The sequence below is a fragment of the Pongo pygmaeus genome, chromosome 8, assembly GCF_028885625.2.
Source record: "Pongo pygmaeus isolate AG05252 chromosome 8, NHGRI_mPonPyg2-v2.0_pri, whole genome shotgun sequence".
Classification (NCBI taxonomy): Eukaryota; Metazoa; Chordata; class Mammalia; order Primates; family Hominidae; genus Pongo; species Pongo pygmaeus.
Genome location: NC_072381.2, coordinates 28,695,564 through 28,719,056, shown reverse-complemented (window position 1 = coordinate 28,719,056; position 23,493 = coordinate 28,695,564). Strand labels below are relative to the sequence as shown.

The 23,493-nt window shown below is 42.2% G+C and overlaps 1 protein-coding gene across 2 annotated transcripts in view; it reads left to right on the top strand.

Annotated features, from left to right (window-relative positions):
* The first annotated feature begins 6,761 nt into the window (after window positions 1-6,761).
* The window catches only part of MKX (mohawk homeobox), a 70,523-nt gene continuing 53,791 nt past the window's right edge, over window positions 6,762-23,493 (top strand). The window contains exons 1-4 of one of the 2 annotated variants that reach the window (XM_054435726.2): window positions 6,762-7,025; window positions 8,745-8,904; window positions 14,882-15,035; window positions 15,451-15,786. In XM_054435726.2, the coding sequence (XP_054291701.1) occupies window positions 6,838-7,025; window positions 8,745-8,904; window positions 14,882-15,035; window positions 15,451-15,786 (838 nt within the window). In that variant the 5' untranslated portion in view covers window positions 6,762-6,837. The remainder of the gene's footprint in view (window positions 7,026-8,744; window positions 8,905-14,881; window positions 15,036-15,450; window positions 15,787-23,493) is intronic. The other variant, XM_054435727.2, reaches the window with a different exon arrangement.

Here is a 23,493-nt window from a genome sequence, read left to right as displayed (position 1 = left end):
ATTATCAAAGGTTGCTATCTTGACTAGCTGCTTTGTGAAGAAAAAAAATTAATTCCCATTCCATGAAAAGTTGAGCAAGGAGAGAAACACATTTTACTTTTTCAAACAATGGGTGCTTTTTCATCACTTTTACAAATAACCTTATATTGTTTGTGATAGGGTATCCCTTCTTTGTTACGTGATGTGTTTGAAAACCTATGTGCAGTCACACTGTACTGTGGAAAATACAGCTGCTGGAAACTGATCTCCTGCTTCTAAGCTGATAAATGACTTCATCTTAGAACACCATTGAATCAACCATCTCAATCTGAACCATAACTTATTAAGAAGCCAAGTGGAAACAATTTTTAAAGTATTAGATGAAAATACAAAAAGAAAAAAAAACCTTCTTAAGCAAGACACAAAAACCAGAATTCAAAAAAGAAGACTGACATACTGATCTATTTACATTTAATCATTCTGTAAGACAAAGACAAAATAGAAAAAAGTCAAGTCACAGACCAGGTAACATATCTACAACATGTAAAAATAAATATCTTGAAAAAATGATTTATAAATAAGAATTATAATCAATAAGGCATCTCGTAAGGATATAAGCAAAGGCAATTCAATTAAGAAATGCAAATAGCTTATAAAGGAAAATGTTTTCAAACAATGAGGCATTATTTTACTCATCATTTAGGCAAGTGTTATGAAGACCGAACATATGCAATGCTATGTAGCTTGTGAGGAAATTGGAGCATGCGTGTGTCAGCGGTGGTGTAGGTTGGAGAAAAATTTGGAAGTATCTATCAAAATTTAAAAACCGTGTTTCCTTCAACCTAGAAATTCTACGTCTGGGTAACTATTCCTAGAGAAACACGTATGCATATACAGAAATAATCATATGCAAGGATGTTTGATGTTTATATAGTGAAAATTGGAAAGACAGACATATTCGTAGAAGAATGGTTAAGTAGATTATGGAGTCTTATGTAACAGTTTAAAAGAAGGAGTTACATGTATGCCTACTAATACATAAGTTCTTTAGGACATCACTGAATGAAAAAGCAATAATTAGTTTAATACTCAGTATGTATATGTACATTTATATATAGCCTCATTTATTTTAAAAATTCATAAAGCAAAACTATAATTCATTAATTTTATTCATGTATGTAAATGCATAGAAAAAACTTGAGCAGATGCATATCCAACCTGCAATTGCCAGCTTTGGGTGGTTCCTCTGCAGAATGTGATTGGGTGGAAGTGGCTGAGAGGGACTTTCGCTTGTATTCTTCTTTGTTTAAGAGTGGATTTATGCAAAAGACCCTCCCTGTAAGAAGGCGTTATTCATTCTATATTATTTATGGAACTAAAATTAACTTATAAGCAAAGCAGAAACACCTTGTGAGACCCTTCGTGGCCACCCATTCTACTGCTTAGCTCACAGTGTTTCTGCAGCCGTATCTCTCACCACTTGTTCTGTTGTTCCCCTTACACACTCCAGTATGTATCTCTGCCATCAAACTGGCCACGTGTGAGCTGAACCTGCTATTTGTTCATTAACTTACTATTTTATACCATTTGAGCAGGAAGTTGTAGTCATTCTCTGGCTTTGTAGTTTGCTTTATTGCTCATAAGTAATAACTGGAAGAAGGAGTTTTAAAACACTCATTATTTTCAAACACTTTGACTAATATTTATTCTGAAATGTCAGGGTAATTTGGTAAAATATCAAAATGCTAAAACTGAAGACTTATTTTTTCTTTACCAGAAAGTAATAATTACATATATTTATAACTGCAGAGTCCAATAAAATGAATTAATATTTCTTCCAAGTGTTCTTACTTAACATCTTTCTAGCTTTAGCAAAGCAGTATCTTACTTTCACATTAAAAAAAAAGAAACCCTTCATAATAGTGTAAGGCAATTTGTGGAAAACTTATTATCGTCATTTTACACTTTAATAAATTCAGGCTAAACCATCATCAAATTAACCAGAATTAAGATTAGGGCTCAAGTCTTCTGACTTCTGGTCTAAGTTGTTGGGTGTTTTGGGGGTTTTTTTCCCCCTGCATAAGGCCATCTTCCACAAACTACATATGCTTTCTTAAATCTTCTAAAACTTTCTGAAACTGGAGGCTTTACTTCCGAGGATTATATATAGCATTTCATATACTGACATTGGATATAGCACAAGAAGCTGAGTAACATTTATTTTAGAAATAGGTGTAATTTAATAATGAATGTATTTGAACTGTGGATTAAAACGAAGACAACACTTCCCTTTTGCATAGAGGATAAAACTTGCAAAAATAAAATAAATGCCCATTTGTATATTACAGAGGGATATTTCACACCATTTCACTTCTAGAATGGATCCTTCACTCTTCTTTCATTTTTAAATGGATTTTAATTATTAAATCATAGTCTAAGGGAATTACCATATGTTAATTTTTCAGTGAGTTGAGGCTTACTCGAATGTATTTTATTCCTATATCAAATGAAAAGTATTTTTGCATTAAGATTTTTGCTGTATATTTCATTTCAGACTTTAAGAAAACAAATATTACGTGTAAGTATATCTTAAATAAAAGCTTTCTAAATGCATTTTTAAATTGAGTAAATATAGTTAAGTACTAAAACAACAAAATTCATTTGTCCTATACTAACATGTACTATAGCATATAGCTCAAAAATTTAGTAGAATACTGGGAAATTGCAAGTAACTGTATGATGCCTATTGCTTTACCTGGGACAGCTGACCAAAAAATGTTTCAGGGGTGTGTTAGAGCTGATTTCATTACAATTCCTGGTGACTAACAACACTGATAGAGACCGTAAAAGAGAAGATGGCTGTTTCGTCCTATGAATTATCAATTAGATCTGTTTCTGTGGTGAAATTTGTTAGCTGAAAATTGATGGCTGAAACCTTAGGATTTACCCCTGTCTTTAAGTTCCTACAGCGAGGTCTGTAGACCAGAAGCCTGTACTGAACTCACACCACAAGGGCAGCGCCAAAGATAAGATGCAAGCGCTGCAACAGTAAGTTATATAACAAAAGAGAACCGAGGACATCAGAACGTGCTCCAATGATACTTTGTATCTTCCTGGTGCGCAAAAATGTAAACCGGCCTTCCTTTATGGTTTACATTGTAACACTGCACAACGGTTTGCTATCGCATAATTTGGGAGGTGACACATATGAAATTTGAGGGTCTGATTAGTCTTTAAAATAATAGCTTTGGTATATATTTTAACCACTTCCAGCGCCCCCCGCAACACACACACAGATACACACACACACGCGCACACACACACACACAAAAGAAGAAGATGCTAAGGTGGGCCACTGCCCCGGCTCTGGCCAGCCGCATTCAGAGGGGAAAAGGACAAATGGTGCTATTTCTTTAAGCTTGGTGGGGGGAAGTCTAAGTTTGTTCTTTAAAAAGGGCGAAAGTTCGCTAGGACCACAGGCCTTCGGCGAGAGCGCAGGCAGCTTCGTGTTGGCACCTTGGGGATCTTCTGGGCTGCCAGAAGCTCTGAGATTGCAGTTGCACCTAAACCGCCGCTTTCGCTACTTATATTTGCGGTAATGCTAGGAAGCAAAGTATCATCAATCAGAGAATCTGGTAGCCATTCTCTCTCTTTGCCCTGTGTCCCAGCTTGTGATTCTTCTAAGTTCCATCTCCTTTGCTGCGTGCAGATCCTTGGCTCTGGGCGCGCCTCCTCTTCTGCACTTGGGTCACCGCGGGTTGGCCACCTGGGCTCAACTCATCCCGTCCTTGCTTTCTCCCATCCCTGTACCCAGCGGCGAGGGCAGCCTCACCAACCCTTGCCCCGGAGGTGAACGTGTGCTTGGCTTTAACTGAGACAACTAGGACTTCAGAAGCCCAGTGACATCAGAAAAGAGGCTCCTGGGTGCTAGCACTTCCCGCAATACCTCCAGGGCTGTAGGTGCAAAACCGAGCTCTGACTTCCCTCCAGCTAATGGAGAGGAAAATACAGGGAGCGTCACAGTGGCCTCTGCCGCCTAGCCACGGGCGGTGAAATTTCCGGCAATCGGGCCAGCTAAGACACGGGATTTGCACCGCAGCCTCTCAGCTTCTGGAGCCGGAGCCGAGCGCTCCCGGCAGCTTCTCCAATTTCTCTCCTAAAGTGCGAAGGGAAAAGCCCCGTCTGCTCCACGACTGCAAGGCCGGCGGATCTGGGAGCCTCGCTCGGCTCCGGAGGACTCGGCGGGCCCGGGGCTCCCCGGCAGCGGCTCCTCTGCTAGGGGTTAACAGCAGCCCCCGCGGCCGGGCGGGCGCGGACGCTTCCTCTCCACCCGCCCGGGAACGTGGATACCGCGCCCGCAGGATGTTCGCCGGCTGGGCCCGGCAGTCAGGAAACATGAGAAGGCCTCGCTATTCCTGTTCCCGGGCGGCGCGCGCCGGGCTGGGTAAATAAAGCCGAGACGACGGCGGTGGCGGTGGTGAGCGCGCTGGAGCCCGCGTGGAGAACATGCGGCGGGGATGGGAGTGCGCCTAGTCTCGAGGCGGGATAGCCAGCCGCCCTGCAGCCGGCCGCCGGCCCCGCAGCCACAAGTACAGCCCCCGCGTGGCCGAGTCCCAGCAGGCTGCCGCGGAACGCCAGGCTCGCTCTGGCCCCTGAGCCCTGGGCGCCGGTGCTCTCCCCGCCCTTCCCCCAACTTCCCTCCAAGGTCTGGTGGAGAGGCGCTCGGGTGTCGGCCAAGGCTGGCCCAAGGGTCTGCGCGGAGCCTGGGAGCCCACCTAGCCGCGCCTCCTTTGCTTTAAAATTATTCGCCGGCGTTGGGGGAGGGGGACACTTCTGCAGGGAGTGACCTCCCCGGCCACAGTCTGGAGTGAATCGGGGTAAGTAATTTGAGAAGAGGTGCGGGTGGCCGCGCGCGGGAGTCCTGGGAGGGTCAGCAAGTGTGGTTCACACGCCCCGGACCCCTTGCGACAGGACAGCGCTCGGACCTTTGTCATCGCTTGCCTCTGAGCCTGCTGCCTGCAGACCTAGAGCGCGCCGGGTGTCTGTGTCTGCTATCTCTGCGTGGGCTTGGGGCTGCCGGGGAAGGGTCCGAGGTGGCTAACCTCGTGGTGACTTCGCTAGGAAAAACACGTCGTCTCATCTAGGAGGACGCGCTGGGGTGGCGCGGAGAAGGCCGGGCCAGGGAAGGGTGTCTTGTACAAATAAAGCAGCATGAACACACATCCCTAAGGGCACTGATTTTAAAAGGAAACACCAACGCGAGTCTTGACTGTAGAACAGGGGCTGCGAGCACGAAAATTCTCTTTGACACTTATCGCCGAGGCTATGTGCACACCCCAGGCACGTACCTGTCTGTGCGGGAGGACGCAGTCCTAGGGAACACGCGACATCCAGCAGAGGTCTGACTTCACTTCCCACGAACACAGACCGTAGCCGTCGTTTGATCGCGGTGGCCACCGTCCTAAATGTCACGCGTGGCCTCTGCTGCGGTGGCCGGAGGGCGGGGCGGGGGCGTTGGCGAGTGTGAGCACTTGGCGAGGCAGAGGGTGTGTGTGTGTGTACGCGCGCGCGCGTGTGTTAGTGGAGTAGCAGCCCATGCCGCGGCTGGACCGGCAAAGGGGGCGCTGGCAGCGAATCTGAGGCCGCTCGAAGGAAACGGGAGCTGTCCCGAGGCGCAAGGCGGGGAGATGGGGAGGGCGACGGCGGCCGCGCGCCTTGGGGCTGTAACTCTGCGGCTCCGCGGCCGCGCGGACTTGCTCCTGACGCCCGTGCGCCGCAGGCAGAGGCTCAGGGCCTCCGCGACCCCAGAGGTGAGCTGCTGGCTCTCCCCGACAGTGGCAGCAGTGGCGCGGGAGGTGCGCCGACCAAGCTGCCTCCTGCCTTGGGCTTCTGACACCTTTACAGCCTCTGAAAGGGTCCCCGGAGACCCCAGAGAGGGGCGGGTGTCGAGGGGCTCCGAGCTCGCGGCTGACACCCGCGCTGCAGAAGAGAATGGCACTGATCGAGGGCTCTGGGGACCTAGGTCCTGGCGCCTTGGACCTTAGGACCATGCACGTCCCGGGGCGCGTTGGGGGATGATAGGAAGATTCGGGGAGAGAAGGGGCAGAAGTGGTGCTTTCGTCCTGACGCCACTTAACTTTTCCCTGTCCTTGAACGCAACCTCACCCCGGGGGACCTTAGCGGACAGAAGATGCGGGGGTTTCAACCAAACCATCCACGATCTGGAAAACACGAAAATCCCCCAAATTCCTGTATGGCCTGGGACTTATGAGCTGGGGGGTCTTGCGGATGCGGTTGGCACATTACCCCAAATCTTCCCTTCCATCCAACCCCTCCTGACGCCCCGAGTTGGGGCTCCCAGAGGCTTTAGTCTTCTGCTGTGATTGAAGAACCACGCGCGGCCTCACGCCGGTCGCGCTCCGCAGTACGGAGTATGCCTCTCCCAGATTCAAATTGAAACCCAGAGGCTCGTTTGGGAATTCGTTTCCTTTGCCTCTGCGGGTGAATGATTCCCGGTTGTAGTTCTGGGGAGTGAAGGGATGGGGGGGATCGATAGCCCAGGTAAGGAAGAGGGCAGGTACCTGTCCGGGGAGCCTGCAGGGGCGGGGGCGTGTAGCCTACTGGGGAGAGCCGCAGGGTCCCTGCCAGTTGCGGCGGCGCCGCTCCTCCCCTCGGCTCCGCAGCCCGGCGACCCCGCCAAGTTCAAGGCCCTGGACCTGCAGGGGGGTCTGAGCACTCTCAGCCAGTAAGTAACGAGATGCACCTTCCTCTCCTAGAAGCCGAGCCCCGCTGCGGAGCTCCCGGCGGCCCAGCCCCGAGGCTCTGCGGCCGCGCCGCGCGTCCCTGCCAACCGACACCATGAACACCATCGTCTTCAACAAGCTCAGCGGTGCGGTGCTGTTTGAGGACGGAGGCGCCTCGGAGCGGGAGCGGGGTGGCCGGCCCTACAGCGGTGTCCTGGACAGTCCTCACGCCCGCCCCGAGGTGGGCATTGCCGACGGTCCGCCCCTCAAGGACAACCTCGGCCTGAGACACCGGAGGACCGGGTATGCGCACTCCCCTGGGGGCCCTGCCCGCCTGCGGCCCGGAGGGGTGGGGGCGGTGAGCTGTGCCGGGATCCCGTGGCAACGCGGGCGAGTGGACTGGAAAGGGCCCGGAGTTCCCTGGGAGTGCAGGTCTGCCCCCTCCAGGGCTCGCGCGTTCTCATGTTAAGGGGCTCCTATCTTAAAACATGAGGGATCAAGTCTTCGGGGCAGCTCCAAAGAGCTTGGTGGAGACTAACTAAGGGCGCCAGGAGCTGCCCCTCGGCCCTCCGCTGCCTGGACCTCGGAGTTGGGGGTTATTTGCCCCTCTCGGGACTGCGGGTGCCGGTGCGCGGCTGAGGAAAAAGGACTGAACTTGGTGCAGAGAAACAGGCGAAGCCGAGCAGTCGAGGAATCCAGGCTCAGGCTCCGCGGACTTCTCTTCGGTCACCCCAGCCACTCGCCAGAGCCCCGCGGCTCGCCTGGCCCAAGGAGTCGGGAAGGTAGACTCCCGGCAGGGAGTCCCGGGCGTGCGCGCGGCTCGGCGGGGCCCGCGGCGAACCCGGAGGGGGAGGCCCCAGGCCTGCGGGGCCGGGTTTGAGTTTAGCGGGGTGAGGGGTATGCTGGGGGGCGGTAGCTTGCGGGTGGGCCAGCTGCTCAGACTGCCGGTGAGTGGAGGGCAGGCTCTGCCTGGCCCGATCCCGGCGGCTCCCCGGGTGCCCCGCCGGGGAGGGGCGGCCGTCCTGGCCGCCTCCACCTGAACGATTGCATCAGCTGCTTGTTCTGCGGCGTCGCTGCTTAGTAAAACAGAGATTCGGTTTCGTCAAAATGTTACTACCAGTCGCTTCGGGTGGAATTGCATTTCAAAGTGTTTAAAGAGGCAGAAACCCAGGAGGCTCCGGCGCAGGCGCGCAAGCCTCTGGGAGCGGCTGGGCTCGCTGGCGGCCGCGCGCGACACCTCCCGGACCCGTGAGGGAGCGCAGCGCCCCAGGCCACGCTCCAGGCTCCTGGCTGCCTCTGCCTCCTCCCCCTTTGAATCTGCTTTTCCTGAGGTCCTTTTACCTTACCTGATGGGACAGAGCTTGCCGTACTTTTAACCCTCCCTTAGTCGGGAAACGGCCCGACGGTGTTTTTGGGTTCTGCAGCTTTCCTCCACAAACCACCACCTCCTTTGAAAAGTTTCCCCCTTTTCCTAAAAGATCAAAGGAAATAGCTTAAAGAGAGCCGGAGCGGCAATGCTCCTTTGCTTTATTCCCTATGTCCAGTCGGCGACCTTTCCCCTGACCACAAGCGACGGAAAGCCTCTGGGAGCAGACAAGAGATCCCCGAGGGAAGTTTCGAGAGCCAGCCGCATACCCTGCTAGGCCTGCCAGGCCAGGGCCGCTCGAGGGTGCGGCGCCAGCGGGCGAGGGAAGGGTAGCAGTTAACCCCGCTGCCCAGATCCGCGACTGGAATAGCAGTTTTCTTCAAATCACTTGACCTTCGTCTCCTAAACCTCTAACCTTGGGGTATTGGGTTCAAGGTATCCCCCTATTCAAGATAAACCTATCGAAATGATCTCCCCATCCAGAAACTGTGTGGCTTCCACTTCCTGCCTCTCCCAAACTCTGGGCGCGCGCAGTGCAGGGGCGCAAGGCAGGAATGCGCAGCTTGGATGCGTGGCCCGGGCTTTCCCGGGGCGTGGAGGGGCCGGGCGGGCAAACGCGTCGCTCACAAGGGCCGCCTCCTCTCCCCATGTCCCAGCGCCCGGCAGAATGGCGGGAAGGTGAGGCACAAGCGGCAGGCCCTGCAAGACATGGCGCGGCCCCTCAAGCAGTGGCTTTACAAGCACCGTGACAACCCGTACCCCACCAAGACCGAGAAGATACTCTTGGCCCTCGGCTCGCAGATGACGCTAGTGCAGGTAATCAGGACCCATTAACACCCTGATCCGTTTTCCGGCGAGGGGCTGAAGAGCGGGAACGCTTAGGGTTCGTGTGGCTCTCCACGTGGCGCTTCTACCTGGAGAGGGATGGAGCCGAGCTGTGGGAGTTTCTGAATTACCTCTCACCCTCATCCCTCAGTTCAGTGCAGATGCTCCGTGCAGGAGAGAATGCAGGATGCGCTGTCAGGGAGGGAAGTGAAAAGTAACCTACAGACTTATGAGAAGGTTCAACATTAGTGAGCATCAGAATCGCCTGGAGAGCTTAAAACACAAATCGCTAGGCCCCACCTCCGAGTTTCGGATTCAGCAGGTCTGGGGTGAGACCATCATTTGCATCTCTTACAAGGCCCCAGGTGTTACTGAAGCAGAGGCTAGGGAGGAACCCCACTTTGAGAACCACGCAGTGTGACGCTCCATATTAAGGCCCAGTATTAAAGCTCAGGTACAGAGTAACTTTCAAAATTACCATTACTGACAGCTAGGAGTAGGGGATAGAAAGACAAGAAATGATGTTTGGATCAACAACCCCCCCCCACACACACTTTATTATTATTATTTTTTAATAGGAAGCATCCTAAACATTAGCTGCAGTCCACAGCATTTTGCTCCTGATGCTTTTCTGCTGGGCTTAAGGAGAGGAGGCAGATTTCAGATGGTTGAGTTACTTTGCCAAGTGTAGAGAAATGGTGCAAAGTTTGTGTGTTCTCTGGTGAACAGCATTACTTTACATTTGACTAGCTTTTCAAAACTGAATCTTACTGTTCACAAAACCACGATGTTGTAGGCAGTTACTATCAGAATTTTACACTTGACATAATCAAGACTTGGGGCAGTTGTGTCAGTAAAAGACAGAGAGGCCTGGAAATAAATAATTCCAGATCAAATGCTCTTCCCATCATGTCACAATTTTTTAAAATAAATACGGTGGCTTGAACTTTTTTACATGCAAATAGGCAAATTTATTCAGAAAGAAGAGGAGGAGGAGCTACATCAGGTGAGAAGTTTTGCACATTGCAGTAGCATTGCCTGATTGTGAAAATTTGGCCATTCCACTAAATTTACAGTAAGCAGGAACTCCAAAAAGAAAAAAGGAACTAGTGGATAAAATAAAAATTGCTTTCCAGAGTATCTAAAATTTCCCTTTAGGAATTACTGGAAAGTTTGACAAGGCATGAAAGTTGACTTATTGTCAGGCTATCAATACTAGAATACGTAATTTCTGCTTATTTTCAGAATATAATTATATACAAAAACATCTGTTTTCTTTCATATTATCAGGCAATGGTATTAATAGTGATTTGCTGCAGCAGTGGAGGGGAAAATTAATTTAGTGTTCTTGGCTTAATATCTGTTTAACATAAAACTATGAATCTTTTAGCAATTTACCAAAGTAGTTTCGAAATGAATTATTCCAGTCAGAAGAACCTGACTTATGAAAATAAATAACCTATGTTAAAATTTCAGTTTAAATAAATATGCTATTTATTTTTAAAATACACTGATTTATAGAGTTATCTGAATATTTCACAGTGATGTCAGCAATGAAACACTAGGTTATTTTGGCCGATTATAGAGCTTCATATTTAATAGAGGCTATTCCTGCATACAGAAAGCAAAAGAACATTTATGACATATTTTAGGACATTTTAAAATTATGAAGTAGCATTTGTCATTAGGAGAGCCATTTAAACTTTCTTATGTAGTAGTTTTGTTGAGCTGCAATACAAGTAGATATAATTTTAAATTATTTGCCACCTGTAATGATAGTTCAAATACAAATAAAAATGCTTTTTACATTTAGATCTTGGTAAGGCTATTACATTTTTAAAATATGCTTTACATGAAATTTTCATTCAAAACATTTTTTTCTCTTACACTAGTGCTCAGAAAATAAAAATGCACAAAAATATGTAATTTTAAGTGGGGTAAAATAATTTTTATAATAATAAATGACAACTGTATAATGATTTCAAATTTTATTATTAATGAAGCTGGTTTCTGAAACTTTAAAGTGATAAATGGAAAAAATAAAAATGTATAGAATTACCAATGGATCTTATGGCTGATCTTATGGCTGATCATTGTTCAAATGCTATAGAAATACACTCTGTACTCTCAAAATATAAACAGCTTTATTGTGGAATAGTATAAAATTGTATGTGATTGGGGTTTGTATTATGGCAGGATATGGAACTTACCAAGGAATAATGAGTAGATGTTAACGCTTCCTACTCTAATAATGAAAGTCTCATATTCCTGTGATATGTCCACATACGATTTGTTAAAACTGCTATGTTCCAAGATTCTGTCTCCTCTGTTGACATAACTCTGTTTTTGCTTGGTATTGAGTATGCCCGCTGACATATATATGCCATTATCAGCTACAAGGCTTGTAATAACTGTTAAATATTCAACAAAATCTCAAATCAGTCCTTATTCATTATTCCACACCATTATATTACATGGTGTGGAAATGAAGTGCTCAATATTTCAGTTGAATAGCTCAGAAGTTCGTTAATTCAGTGTGTTCAAACATGGACAGATGCCAGTTTATTCCTTTGGGTGTACTATAACAATTGCTCTGTCAACATGATGAATGTAAACACCTTTGTTAAAGTAGGATGAATATTATTTAGTTTTCCCTCCCAGCTTCTAGATGTTTGGCCTTCTAATCTTTCACTATAAAATATGGGAGATAGATAGAGAGATAGATACTGATATAAATTATAATTATATAAATTAGTCATATCTAACTATCTCCCATATTTTATAGTGAAAGCTTACAGGCCCAAACGTCTATACATATATACACATATAGCATTCAGTTTGACATTAAAATTCTGTTCCAGAACCTATCCTTGGTTAAGGAGACCTGTTTCATGTAAAATACAATTTGAAGAGAATATGAACGACAACCCAAAGGAATCCATAGTAGATTAAAAGTGGAAAATTTGAACCGATATTTTTATCTTCAGTGAAACAGATGGAATTTGCATTAATTCATCAAGAAAGAAATGCAAAACAAGTATATGCAAATTTGTTAACTAACTATTTGCTGTTTGCAGGACCTACTGCAAATACACATTAAAGACCTTGGAGTGTATCTAGCTGTTAGGTTGTACTGAAAAAACAAAAAAACAAAAAACCCCAGCAGAATATATATATTACCAGATTTTGGGGTGGTCAATTTATGAAATCAGTTTTGAAACAGTCTATATTAGACATCAGCAAACCTTTCTGGAAAATCACCTAATGTGTAACTATTATAATATGGTTAAAAAAAGACTATGAGTATATAAAACTTAAAAGAGATATGACTCCTATACACGAAAAGTTAATCTCCTATGACATTTAAATCATTTAAATGTTCCCCCATTTTTGTCTGTTAGAAGGGTAGTGTATTACTTTTTTTTTAAATTAGAAGGCCATTGCATTTTCATTATAAGAAGAGTTTCATAAGAATTGGATTTTACACTGTACTATGTGTGGTTGCTGTGTGAAGATTTAAGTTTAGTTAAGATTTAAGGTTAGTCTGAATTATATCCTGTTTAGTAAAGAAAGTTACAAAAATGTTTTGGAGTTGGATTCTAGTAAATATGAATGATCTAGGGGAAGTTGCAGGCTGTATTCTGTGTGTGAAAGGAGCAAAGAAGGACAAAAACACTCTTGCTGGAGACAGTACTGGTCAACAGAGGGAGGTTAGTACCTAGTATAAAGGAAATTAACATTGCTGTAGGGGAACTTGGGCTGTATTCACCCATCTTAATTTTTAGAGCTAGCAAGGATATTAGGAACCATCAAATCCATTTTAGAGATGAAGGATTCAAAGTTCAGAAAAGTTGAATAATTTATCCAAATTCACACAGCATGTTTTTGGCAAATTCAGAACAGGAAGCCAGGCCCTCTTCCACTATGTGGTGATTATGGGATAACAGGACATTTATGAGGATTTGAAGAAGTGAAGTGATTAAATCAAAATGGAGCATCAATTCTTGAATTTGATGATACTTGCTAAGATCCATTTAAGAGAACAGAATGGAAGACAGGGAAGTTAGAAAGAGAAATGTTTTCAAATTCCCAGTTAGTAATATGGCTGGATAAAGTAGTTGGATGAAGATTTTGGCAGTGAGTTGAAGAATCCAAGGGAGTTTGAGAAATTTCATGAAGAAAGGGATCAGGCTCCTTGTGCTTCCACAGCTAATGTTCACCAGTGTATCCCAGTTAATTATGTGTAGTTCTTTTCCTGCTAGTCCTTCCGGGAGTGCAGAAGACAAAGCTTATTCATTCCTAGGACTTAACACCATGGCTAAAGTACAATAGTCACTCAATAATTCTGTTGTCTGTCTGTAGAAAATGGGAAGGACTGAGAGTTTGAAGTCAGACTGAATCCTAGTAATAGTAACATAGCTTAGCAGGAAGAAGTATTGGTGAAGACTGACTTCTGAAATGCCACAGTGAGATAATATGTCATTGCATATAAATTTGAAAGGATAACTATCATTGCTTTAAGTACGAAGAAGATAATATTGACTATATTGAATATTAAATACATATGGGAAATCCACCATGTGTTTACCCATGAGGATAGGGAGAAAAAGTATAATTAGAGGTTTTTTTTTAAGTAGAATAATAAGGACTTGAGTAATGCACAAAAAATGTGTATTTATAGTACAAATCTAGAAAAAAAGTAGAAATTTCCAGTGCAAACATTGCCACACAAACCATTATAGTAATCTGGCCTTTCTTCAAAGCCTAGCTTAAATTCCTCAGTTTGGTCATGTTCTGGACCAAACTGGCAGAAAGACTTAATTCTCTTCCCATGTTTCATTCTTTTGAAGGCAAGTATTGCCCTTTTGAGTTTCTAAAAATCTATGCACTGATGATAACCTGGTATTTTATAAGAAATTTCAAGTATCAAATCCAGTAGCATCTAAAAAAAAAAAAAAGAATGGAAGTAGCTTTTCTTTGTCTTGAAATATTTCTTTCTTTGCCTTCACCTATTTGTCTAAGAAGCGTTTGACTTTTGGCTTAAAGTGAGGAGTTCTTTGGTTTATTTTCCCCCTCTTCACCCATGGCTCTACCTCTGTTTTGCTAACTCCTCTTTTGGAAGCGAACAGGTCCCACTTTTTTCATCTCTAATGGTTTCCAAAGCTTGGCCCTTGACCCAGGTTTCATTCTCTCTACTCTTGCAACTTTGACTATTACCTCTGTGCCTTTTCCTCTTGAATTTGCTCATCCCCTCCCTTCAATCTCAGATACCACTTTTATTTTCTTACCAGACATGTCACCAGTATTAGCACCTCAAACTAGACATTGCCCAAGCCAAACACATCATTTTATCCTCAGAAAGTTTTATCTCCTTCCCCAAATGCACTACCCTTGTCTTGGTTCCACAGGTTTGATGACTCAAGGTCATCTTTAACTCTTCCCTCTTCCTCAACCCCTACAATTTCTCTGGAATTTCACTTCTATTTGTTCCTGTGTCCTCTTAATTGGGAATGCACTTCCCTTCCCTCTCGACCTGACCTATTCTGGACTTTCTTCAAAGGCTCACTTAAATTCCTCAAAAAGGCTGGAGTCATATATGAAAGTAACCCCTCTTTCCTTTGGACTCCTGTATCATTTTAATGTCTTGTATGCCATTCATCACATTCTTTCTTATACTAGTTATTTGTATACCCTCCTACTTCTCTTACTGGACTTTTGTCTTACTAAAATTTTTTGATGTCAAGGCCTTTTCACTTTTCCTTATTCCACAAATACACTAAATGCTCAGTGTCTGTAGTAAGCAACATGTTTGTCAAATGAATGAATGGATGTGAATGTCCAGTATTCTTATGTCCTGAGAATATTTAATGATCAGAGGTGCTGAGAGGCTTAGCTCCTTTATGAGAAAATAATTGCACCATGGATAATGTTTTTAAGTTTTGTTAATTGAAAAATAATACCGTTTTAGGTGTCAAATTGGTTTGCTAATGCAAGACGTCGGCTTAAGAATACCGTTCGACAGCCAGATTTAAGCTGGGCTTTGAGGATAAAGTTATACAACAAGTATGTTCAAGGCAATGCTGAACGGCTTAGCGTAAGCAGTGATGACTCATGTTCTGAAGGTTTGTTAATATTTTTGTTTTGCCTCTATAAGCAAGTTCACCATAATTGCTATTTTTAAGGTTGCTCTCACAAAATAAGATGGTGCCATAACGGTTCTTTTTTATTGCATGAAGTAACTTCATTTTTATAATATTATAAATGACCAAAGGAATGATGGCCATTTCCTCTTGTTTATAGATATACCATGTGTCAGAATAACATATTCAGTGAAATTCATTAAAATTAAAATACCATAAGTGAGAGATGACGTAAATATTTGCTTTCATTGCCTAAAAATTGATCTTGAATATCAAAGATAATTTTATATACTTTAAATATATTTCCTTTATATATTTTTAAGGATTAAGTATAAGAGTTGGGTGGCTGGGGGAAAGTATGCATACCATCCTACTTAGTGATACTGTTCCACTTTAGATGGAGAAAATCCTCCAAGAACCCACATGAACGAAGGGGGCTATAATACCCCAGTTCACCATCCCGTGATTAAAAGTGAGAATTCGGTCATCAAAGCAGGAGTGAGGCCAGAGTCACGGGCCAGTGAGGACTACGTGGCACCCCCCAAATACAAGAGCAGCTTGTTGAACCGTTACCTTAATGACTCTTTGAGACATGTCATGGCTACGAACACTACCATGATGGGAAAAACAAGGCAAAGAAACCACTCGGGATCTTTTAGCTCCAATGAATTTGAGGAAGAATTAGTGTCTCCATCGTCATCAGAAACCGAAGGCAACTTTGTCTATCGCACAGGTAAGCCCGTGCTTTCTGTAGTAATTCCTGTGATACCAGTTTAAAGCATAATTAAAACTGCATCAGAGGGATTTATTTTAACAGGTATAAAGGCATCAGATTATTCACATATTGCTCATAATTCAGTTTTAAAGCTTTTGTTTTGTTTAGAATTGCCAATGGATACATTTGTTAGTAGATTATGGTCTTATTGAGAAATTTTCAATTTTCATATTAAAGACAGGAAGTTTTATTCTTTTTATATTTTTTATTTTAATTTTTAAATATTTTCATTTTGTTTTTATACAAAAATTAACTCAAGATGGAAGAATTTTCGTTCTTAATAATAATTTTAATCTTCATAATAACAATGTTTGGGGGGTATATACTGGCTTTTACGAATAATTTATAATAGAGGATAGTGCCGGATTGTGGCCAGTCCTGCGAATACTTTGTATTTCATCTTTTCTGTTAAATGCTTTGATGGCTAAATAGTGATGGTAAATGAAAACTAATTAATAGGGTGTCAAGCTTTTGTGAAAGAAAGGTATAGGTCTGGCTTCCATTGCTCTGGAAATTTTACTCTCGTTCCTGAAAAGCATAAGCAGGGCTGAAAAATAGCTTTTAAAATTTTACTTTCCTTCCAGAAATAAAGGATCGATTCCTACCTGTCCAAAACTTTCAGATGGAGCAGTAGGTTTGGTAAAAATTTCTATCTTGACTTCAGTTCCCAGAGAGGTTTGCTGTTAAGAAGTGTATGAGGTGACTTTGGAACAAGGAATATGCATGACCAACATCTGGTGTAGACAGAGTCTGGGTCCTGAAAATGGCAGCAAATGAGATTTAGAATATTAGAGCTGCAAATAACCTCAGAAAACATCTAGACCAGGCACATTACATCACAGATAAGAAAACCCAGACCAAGAACACATAGTAGGTACTCTCCTCCAGATCTCTGAGTCTGCACAAGAGATAGGAAGAACATCACTACTATAATTACTATTATTATCCCTACTACTACCAATCATGTATAGAGTAGTTACGGTATACTAGGCCCTATGATACAAACTATACACATTTTATTACATCTTTTCTTCATAATATCAAGAAGCTTGGTCCATGAACAGTAGGGCTTTATTAAGAAATCTAAAGTTGCTCTGTTAATGTACCCTTTAGATCATTTCACCAGCAATCTGATTTTCAAACGTCTACGAATATGTATGAGACAAATGATCTACAAAGACTCAGAGAAAATAGCAATACATTTCTAAAGACTTGAATCAACCTCATTTTCTCTTTGCATCACCAACTCCAACAATAAAAACAAACTCCAAACACTCAAAAATACAGAAATCGTCTTGTAAATAATAATTGGGTCTAGGAAGAAGAAAAAATAAAAGGAAATTTAGCCAATAATGAAAATGAAGCTGGGCAAGGTGGCTCACACCTGTAATCCCAACACTTTGGGAGGCAGAGGCAAGAGGATTCCTTGAACCCAGGAGTTTGAGACAAGCCTGGGCAACATGGTGAGACCCCCATTGCTACAAATTTTTTTTTTAATTACTCATGCATGGTGGGGCATACCTGCAGTCCCAGCTACTGGGAGGCTGAGGTGGGAGGACTGCTTGAGCCCAGGAGATCAAGGCTGCAGTGAGCCGTGATCATGCAACTGCACACCAGCCTGAGGAACAGAGGGAGACCCTGTTGCAAAAGAAAATGAAGACACTACATATTAACATCTGACTATTGTGACCAGAGAAGAGCTTGAAAGTAATTCAGAGTTTTATGAATGTTTATTTTTAGAGACAGGAAAAGCAATCACATTGTTCAAACAGATAATTGAAAAATAAAATAAAATAAAAAAAGGTCAAATGGGAAGCTGAAAAATAAATAAGAGTTGACTCTTTTAAAACAATAATAAATTAAACAAGCAAAAATTGACACAAATTAAAATTGGAAATTACAAAGGAAGGAAACAACAATCAATAAACAGTTATTAAACAAAAAAGGTTTTAAAAAATTATGATGAAGTACTATGCACAGTTGTTTGGCAATATACTATATGTAAATGCGTATTTAAATAAATTGGCATTCTCCACACAAATTGAAAGTTCATAAACAAGAAAAGTTTTAAATGGCCAATAACTTAGGAAAAATTAAGATTTTTAGTCAATCCAATTCCCAAACCACATGACTTAATACATCCATTTCTTTTCAAACTTTGAAGAAGTAATTAATGCTCGTGTTTTATACATTTTTCTGGAACATACAAAAAATATGAATTTAAAAAAAAGTAAATGTTATCCTACTCCCAAACCAGATTAAGACTGCATAAAAGTCAAGATCTTTATTTATAATACTGATACTATGAAAATACTTGATATATTTATAATGTAATATTAATTGAAAAACAATTAAAAATTGTGGAAACACTATAATACAGTTATGACAGTACAAATGTGCATAGGCAAATACAAAAAAATGACAAATACATTAATTTTAATGAGACAGAGTAATTGGTAGTTGGTAATCTTTTATTTAAAAATATTTTTCTTATAAAATTTTTAACATTGCCTGGTAAAAATATAGGTTAGATGCCTACGCAATTTTCCTGGTGTGGTGAGTCTTCTGAAAATGCATGCTCTTTTTAAAAGTGACAAAATATAAAGCCAGAATGAATAGCATGCTTGTGTAGTTGATTCTTTTCAAAGTTAAATATCTCGGTGGCTTATTTTTATTAAAGCATTCCAAAGGCACTTGGTCCATAGTATGGACTATTCACTTGCCAAATTCTATTTTTAAATAAAAGCCTATTTTTTTTTTTAGTTATGCAAACAATGAGAAAACAACCTAGACACATAAAGTTCTGGTTTTACATGTGTATGCATCAACTTAAAAAGGGCAGACTAAATGATTTGTTTTTATGGTTGGAGAATTAAGAAAGACTGGTGGCCTAAGACTGATCTGCTAGGTTTCAGGTCAAAACAATCAATGGCTGTCTTCGGTGGGAATTGAGTGACAGTGTTGCTGCAATTGTAGCTGGGTTACCAGGCATGTATAAATAGTAAAACAGGGGACTTCAAGAAATACTTTCTGAGCAACTGCTATGGTTTTCTCTGGCATACAACCTTCTTCTGAATTCTTTCGATTCCATCTGGTTATATCTTTCTTTCCTCACCTAAATAGAAATTTTCTAAGTCTGTATTAACACCCCCTCCCCCAGTGCTACAGTAGTACAAAGATTTTGAACTTTCAAATTTTTTAAAAGAACACTTTACAATTTATTTGTTTTTGTTACAATTTATTGCGAAGGAACTTTTTTTTTTTCTTTTTTTTGAGATGGAGTCTTGCTCTGTCGCCCAGGCTGGATGGAGTGCAGTGGCACGATCTCGGTTCACTGCAACCTCCACCTCCCAAATTCAAGCAATTCTCCTGCCTCAGCCTCCTGAGTAGTTGGGATTACAGGCGTGAGCCACCGTGCCCAACAGCTAAGGAACTTTATCCATTTATTCATCCATTTTTGTTAGAGTAGCTGTCTTGTGATGAGTTTTATTAAATATATAGAATTAAATAGCCAACTGAGGCCGGGCACGGTGACTCACACCTGTAATCTCTGCACTTTGGGAGGCCGAGGCAGGCAGATCACCTGAGATCAGGAGTTCGAGACCAGCCTGGCCAATATGGTGAGACATCGTCTCCACTAATAATACAAAAATTAGCTGAGCATGGTGGGAGGCGCCTCTAATCCCAGCTACTCGGGAGGCTGAGGTATGAGAATCGCTCGAACCCAGGAGGCAGAGGTTGCAGTGAGCTGAGATTGTACCACTGCACTCCAGCCTGGGTGACAGAGTGAAATTGTGTCTCAAAAAAAAAAAAAAAAAGCCAGTTGAAAGTTGGTGTGAGAAAGGATAATGTATCACTGAATTTTATTTCACTTATTTTTATTAAATTCTAGGGGGCAGAATCTTGTAGATTATAAAGTAGTAATCCTAATTGAAGATATTGCTAGAAACATCAAAGCAAATGCAAACATATTTTTATTGATTTTACATAGACATTATTTCTCTGTAATCCACAGTCTTTGGCTTCATGCCAGGACCATAGCAGGCTCTCACTACAAATGGGTTGAAACATTTTTGACAGCAGTAATTTTACCATTGCAATTGAGCAGAGTTATTAAGGTCATTGCATCTAAATGTAATTAATACTCAAAGGAAATTTAGCCACTCAGTGTCATCCGTTGAATTAAGTCATCTAAATTAAAATTATAATTTGTTTTTATCATGTGAGCTTAGCGAATGGTAATTTTCAGATGTTTGAGTGAATTTCCTTACAAGCTGATGTCCAAGCCTCTAGCCCCCAGGTGGTCTGCTCTCTCTGCTCTCTGAGGTGCCAGGATAAGGACTCCTGGTGTAATATCCACCTCCATTCCTATTGAACCAGGGCTCAGATTCTCCAGATGGAACCGTTTTTGCCGCCTTACAGAGTGGGTTCTCACTGGAACCTTTTCTAACTTGAATTAGACTTTGACTTTACCCTCAGAACCAAGCCTATGAAATTTCTTTCTCTACTGAAGGAGGAAAGAGGTTTCTAAGAAGGAGTAAATCAGGCAAGTCTTGAAATAAAACCTGTGGAGTTCCCCTTTTGTTTTGCTCTACTTGAGGACAAGCCCTTGTTGCATTTTTCCCTTTCACAGATCACAGATGATCAGTTTATAAAGGCCTAGTGCAGGCCAGGAGCGGTGGCTCACGCCTGTAATCCCAGCACTTTGGGAGGCCGAGGCCAGTGGATCATCGGAGGTCAGGAGTTCGAGACCAGTCTGGCCAATATGGCGAAACCCCATCTCTACTAAAAAAAAAAAATAGCTAGGCATTGTGGAGCGTGCCTGTGATCCCAGCTACTAGGGGGAGAGAGGCAAGGGGATCACTTGAACCTGGGAGGTGGAGGTTGCACTGAGCCGAGATCACGAGATCATGCCACTGCACTCCAGCCTGGGCAATAAAATGAGACTCTGTCTCAAAAAAAAAAAAAAAAAAAAAAAAAAAAGGCCTATGAGCCCCATGGCTCTGTCAGTATATACTTTATAAATTTATCCTGCTCCCAAGAGGTTGAATGTTTAAACTTCATCTTGTTAAACTCTCTAAAATCCCTCTTAATTAGACACATCTGGTATAAACCAAAGCATCTAGGCAGATAGGAGTGTTTTCTATGTTAGTATAAATTAATCGGGCTAACTTCCCATCTGCTTGATGGAGGTGAATATCCCTGGGAAGAAATGAAGATTTTGATTGAGAGAAAAAAGAAGTCGTTTATTGGTGCATGGGACACTTTGGGAGGTAGTATCCATTTGGATGTCCTGCTGCGGTTGGAGACATGGAACAAAACGAGAGAACAAGGCATTTTGGTTACTGGGGAAAGAGGAACAAGGACGTAGAAAGTTTGGGAGGATAACAAGTCCAACCGCCATCTCCAAACCTTTTTTCTTGGCTCATAATGACCCTCAGGGGAGAAAATGTTCTTTTTTCTTTTTCTCTCTCTTCCTGCACACTGTGTACCTTAAAATTTAAGCTGGTATCAGTAGTAAAATCTAGATATGCTCATGAGTTCAATAAACCATTGGATCTGCCTGGGCTTCAAGCTTAATTTATGGCATAGTTTCTTTGGAGAAATGTACTCTCTGTTCTAAACAACCAATGTAACAAGGACCCTTCTGGGACACAATCCATTGGTATATGAGCTGCTGCTCCTATGTGCATTCATTCCACATGCAAAAATGATAATTAAGAGCCACTCCATGAAAGCTCTGGCTTAGACTCACTGTAGCCCTGTGTTTGGTGCTGGTCACTCTATCCATGTAACCATATTTAAATGAACAAGAAGAAAGGTTTAAAAAGATGCCTTGGCAGATCTTTTTGAGCAGTGAATATTCCCCCTGACACTATCTGTTTCCTTCATTTCAGCTTTTGTTTTGGGGGGTAACTTAAAAAAATTCTTACGGCAGCATCAAGAGCCATCTGTGTTAAGGGCCCTGCGTGAGTGCCTCGGTGCACACGCACGGTATCTCTTTCGGGCTTTTGTTGACCAGTAAGTCTACCTCGGATACTTATTTTCTTATTTTATTTCCCTTTCTGTGCTGTCACTTTCTTGGTTTTAGTGAAAGAATTAAGCTTTGCCTTTTTTGGATTATTCCAGACATTCTTTTCCTGGCATGCAAATGACTGTTGATGTACTCCAGCAGAGAATAATAAAAGCCTCTATCACCAGTCCAGCGAGTGACATTTAAAGGATATTTGAAAGGTTGTCCAATTCCTTGTCTTGTACCTTACCTAACAAAGGCCATCTGGGAATGAGGTATTTCACATAAGTCCAATTTCCAGATAGCAGAAATTTAAGGACCAATTTAAAAAATAGAGAATTTTCTTCTCTTCTAAACTTACACTATTCAGCACAGCTTTGGAGATGTACTTTAATAATTTTTCTATTCTCTAAATGTCCTCTTCCTTGTATTTCTTATATACAAGGAATATATTCAAATATTCAAATCAGTAACCTTATATTCAAATCAGTACTTATATCAGTACTTATATTCAAATCAGTAACCTCAGGGTTAATCACAATCGGAAACTTGCCCCTCACTCCTTTGGATAAAGAGCCTTGTCTTCCTGACAGCCTTTTTAAAAGGGAACTTTTGTAATTACTTATTTCTAAGCAGAATCTTTTAAAATGAGATTTATACAAATACTGACCCTTTGAATATGCATGGGATTGCTATAGAATTATAAAAACTTAAGCACTATTCGGAATACCATAGATTCATAGTAAACATTTATGAGTGATGATTGTAGCAAAACACATTGACATGGATTCTTTCTGAAGTTCAAATTAATTTGATGTTTGAAAATTACATTTCTTTCTGGCTTCACTTGCAAAAATTCAAATGCAATTGTACCAGGGTTTCACCCATTGTGAAGAACTGAGAGATTAATGGCAGACAAGAAAATAAAAAAAGAAATATTGGCAACATGAGCTGTGTGCTGGCTCCTTCAGGGGTGGCTTTCCATTCACTTTTCTTTGTTATTTGGTATCACGTGAGAGCCCGAAAAATCCTACGTGTAGATAGATGCTGAGACTCGCACTATCATACTATATAGCTTATAAACAAATCGAAAGTATGAGACAGTTTAGCCTAGAAACTGTACAGATATTTTAGGGTTGTGTTTGCTTCTGACATTTTTGTCCTTTTACATTGTGGTACCTAAAAAATGTAGCAACACTGATTTCATATTTGGCTGAATGTGGGCAAATTGTTTTCCGAAATGCAGTCGCATCCTATCTCTTTCCTTTGGTACTGGCTCTCACTGCCTTGTATGTATTAAAAGCTCCTGGAGGCCCTGAAATGGTGTTGTATTAATTTTTATAATTCCCCTAGTGCTTACTACTGTGTCTTTCATGTATTTACTCTATAAATGTTTCTTCAGTGAATGAATTCGTGTTTTGATGATTTAGTGTGTCTGTTCCTTAAATCATAAAAAACATTTACATTTACTTAAGTATATGTTGATCTGTGTCTGTGAACAGAACAAGAGGAAGGGTCCTGAATAAGTTTGAATTGGTTTAAAAAAAAGTTTTAAAAAGAAGAAAAATGTAAAGTAAAAAAAAGAAAATTAAACAATGAAGCTGAAAACAATGAAATGTTTAAGAGAGTCAAAAGAAAAACATAGAGAGAGT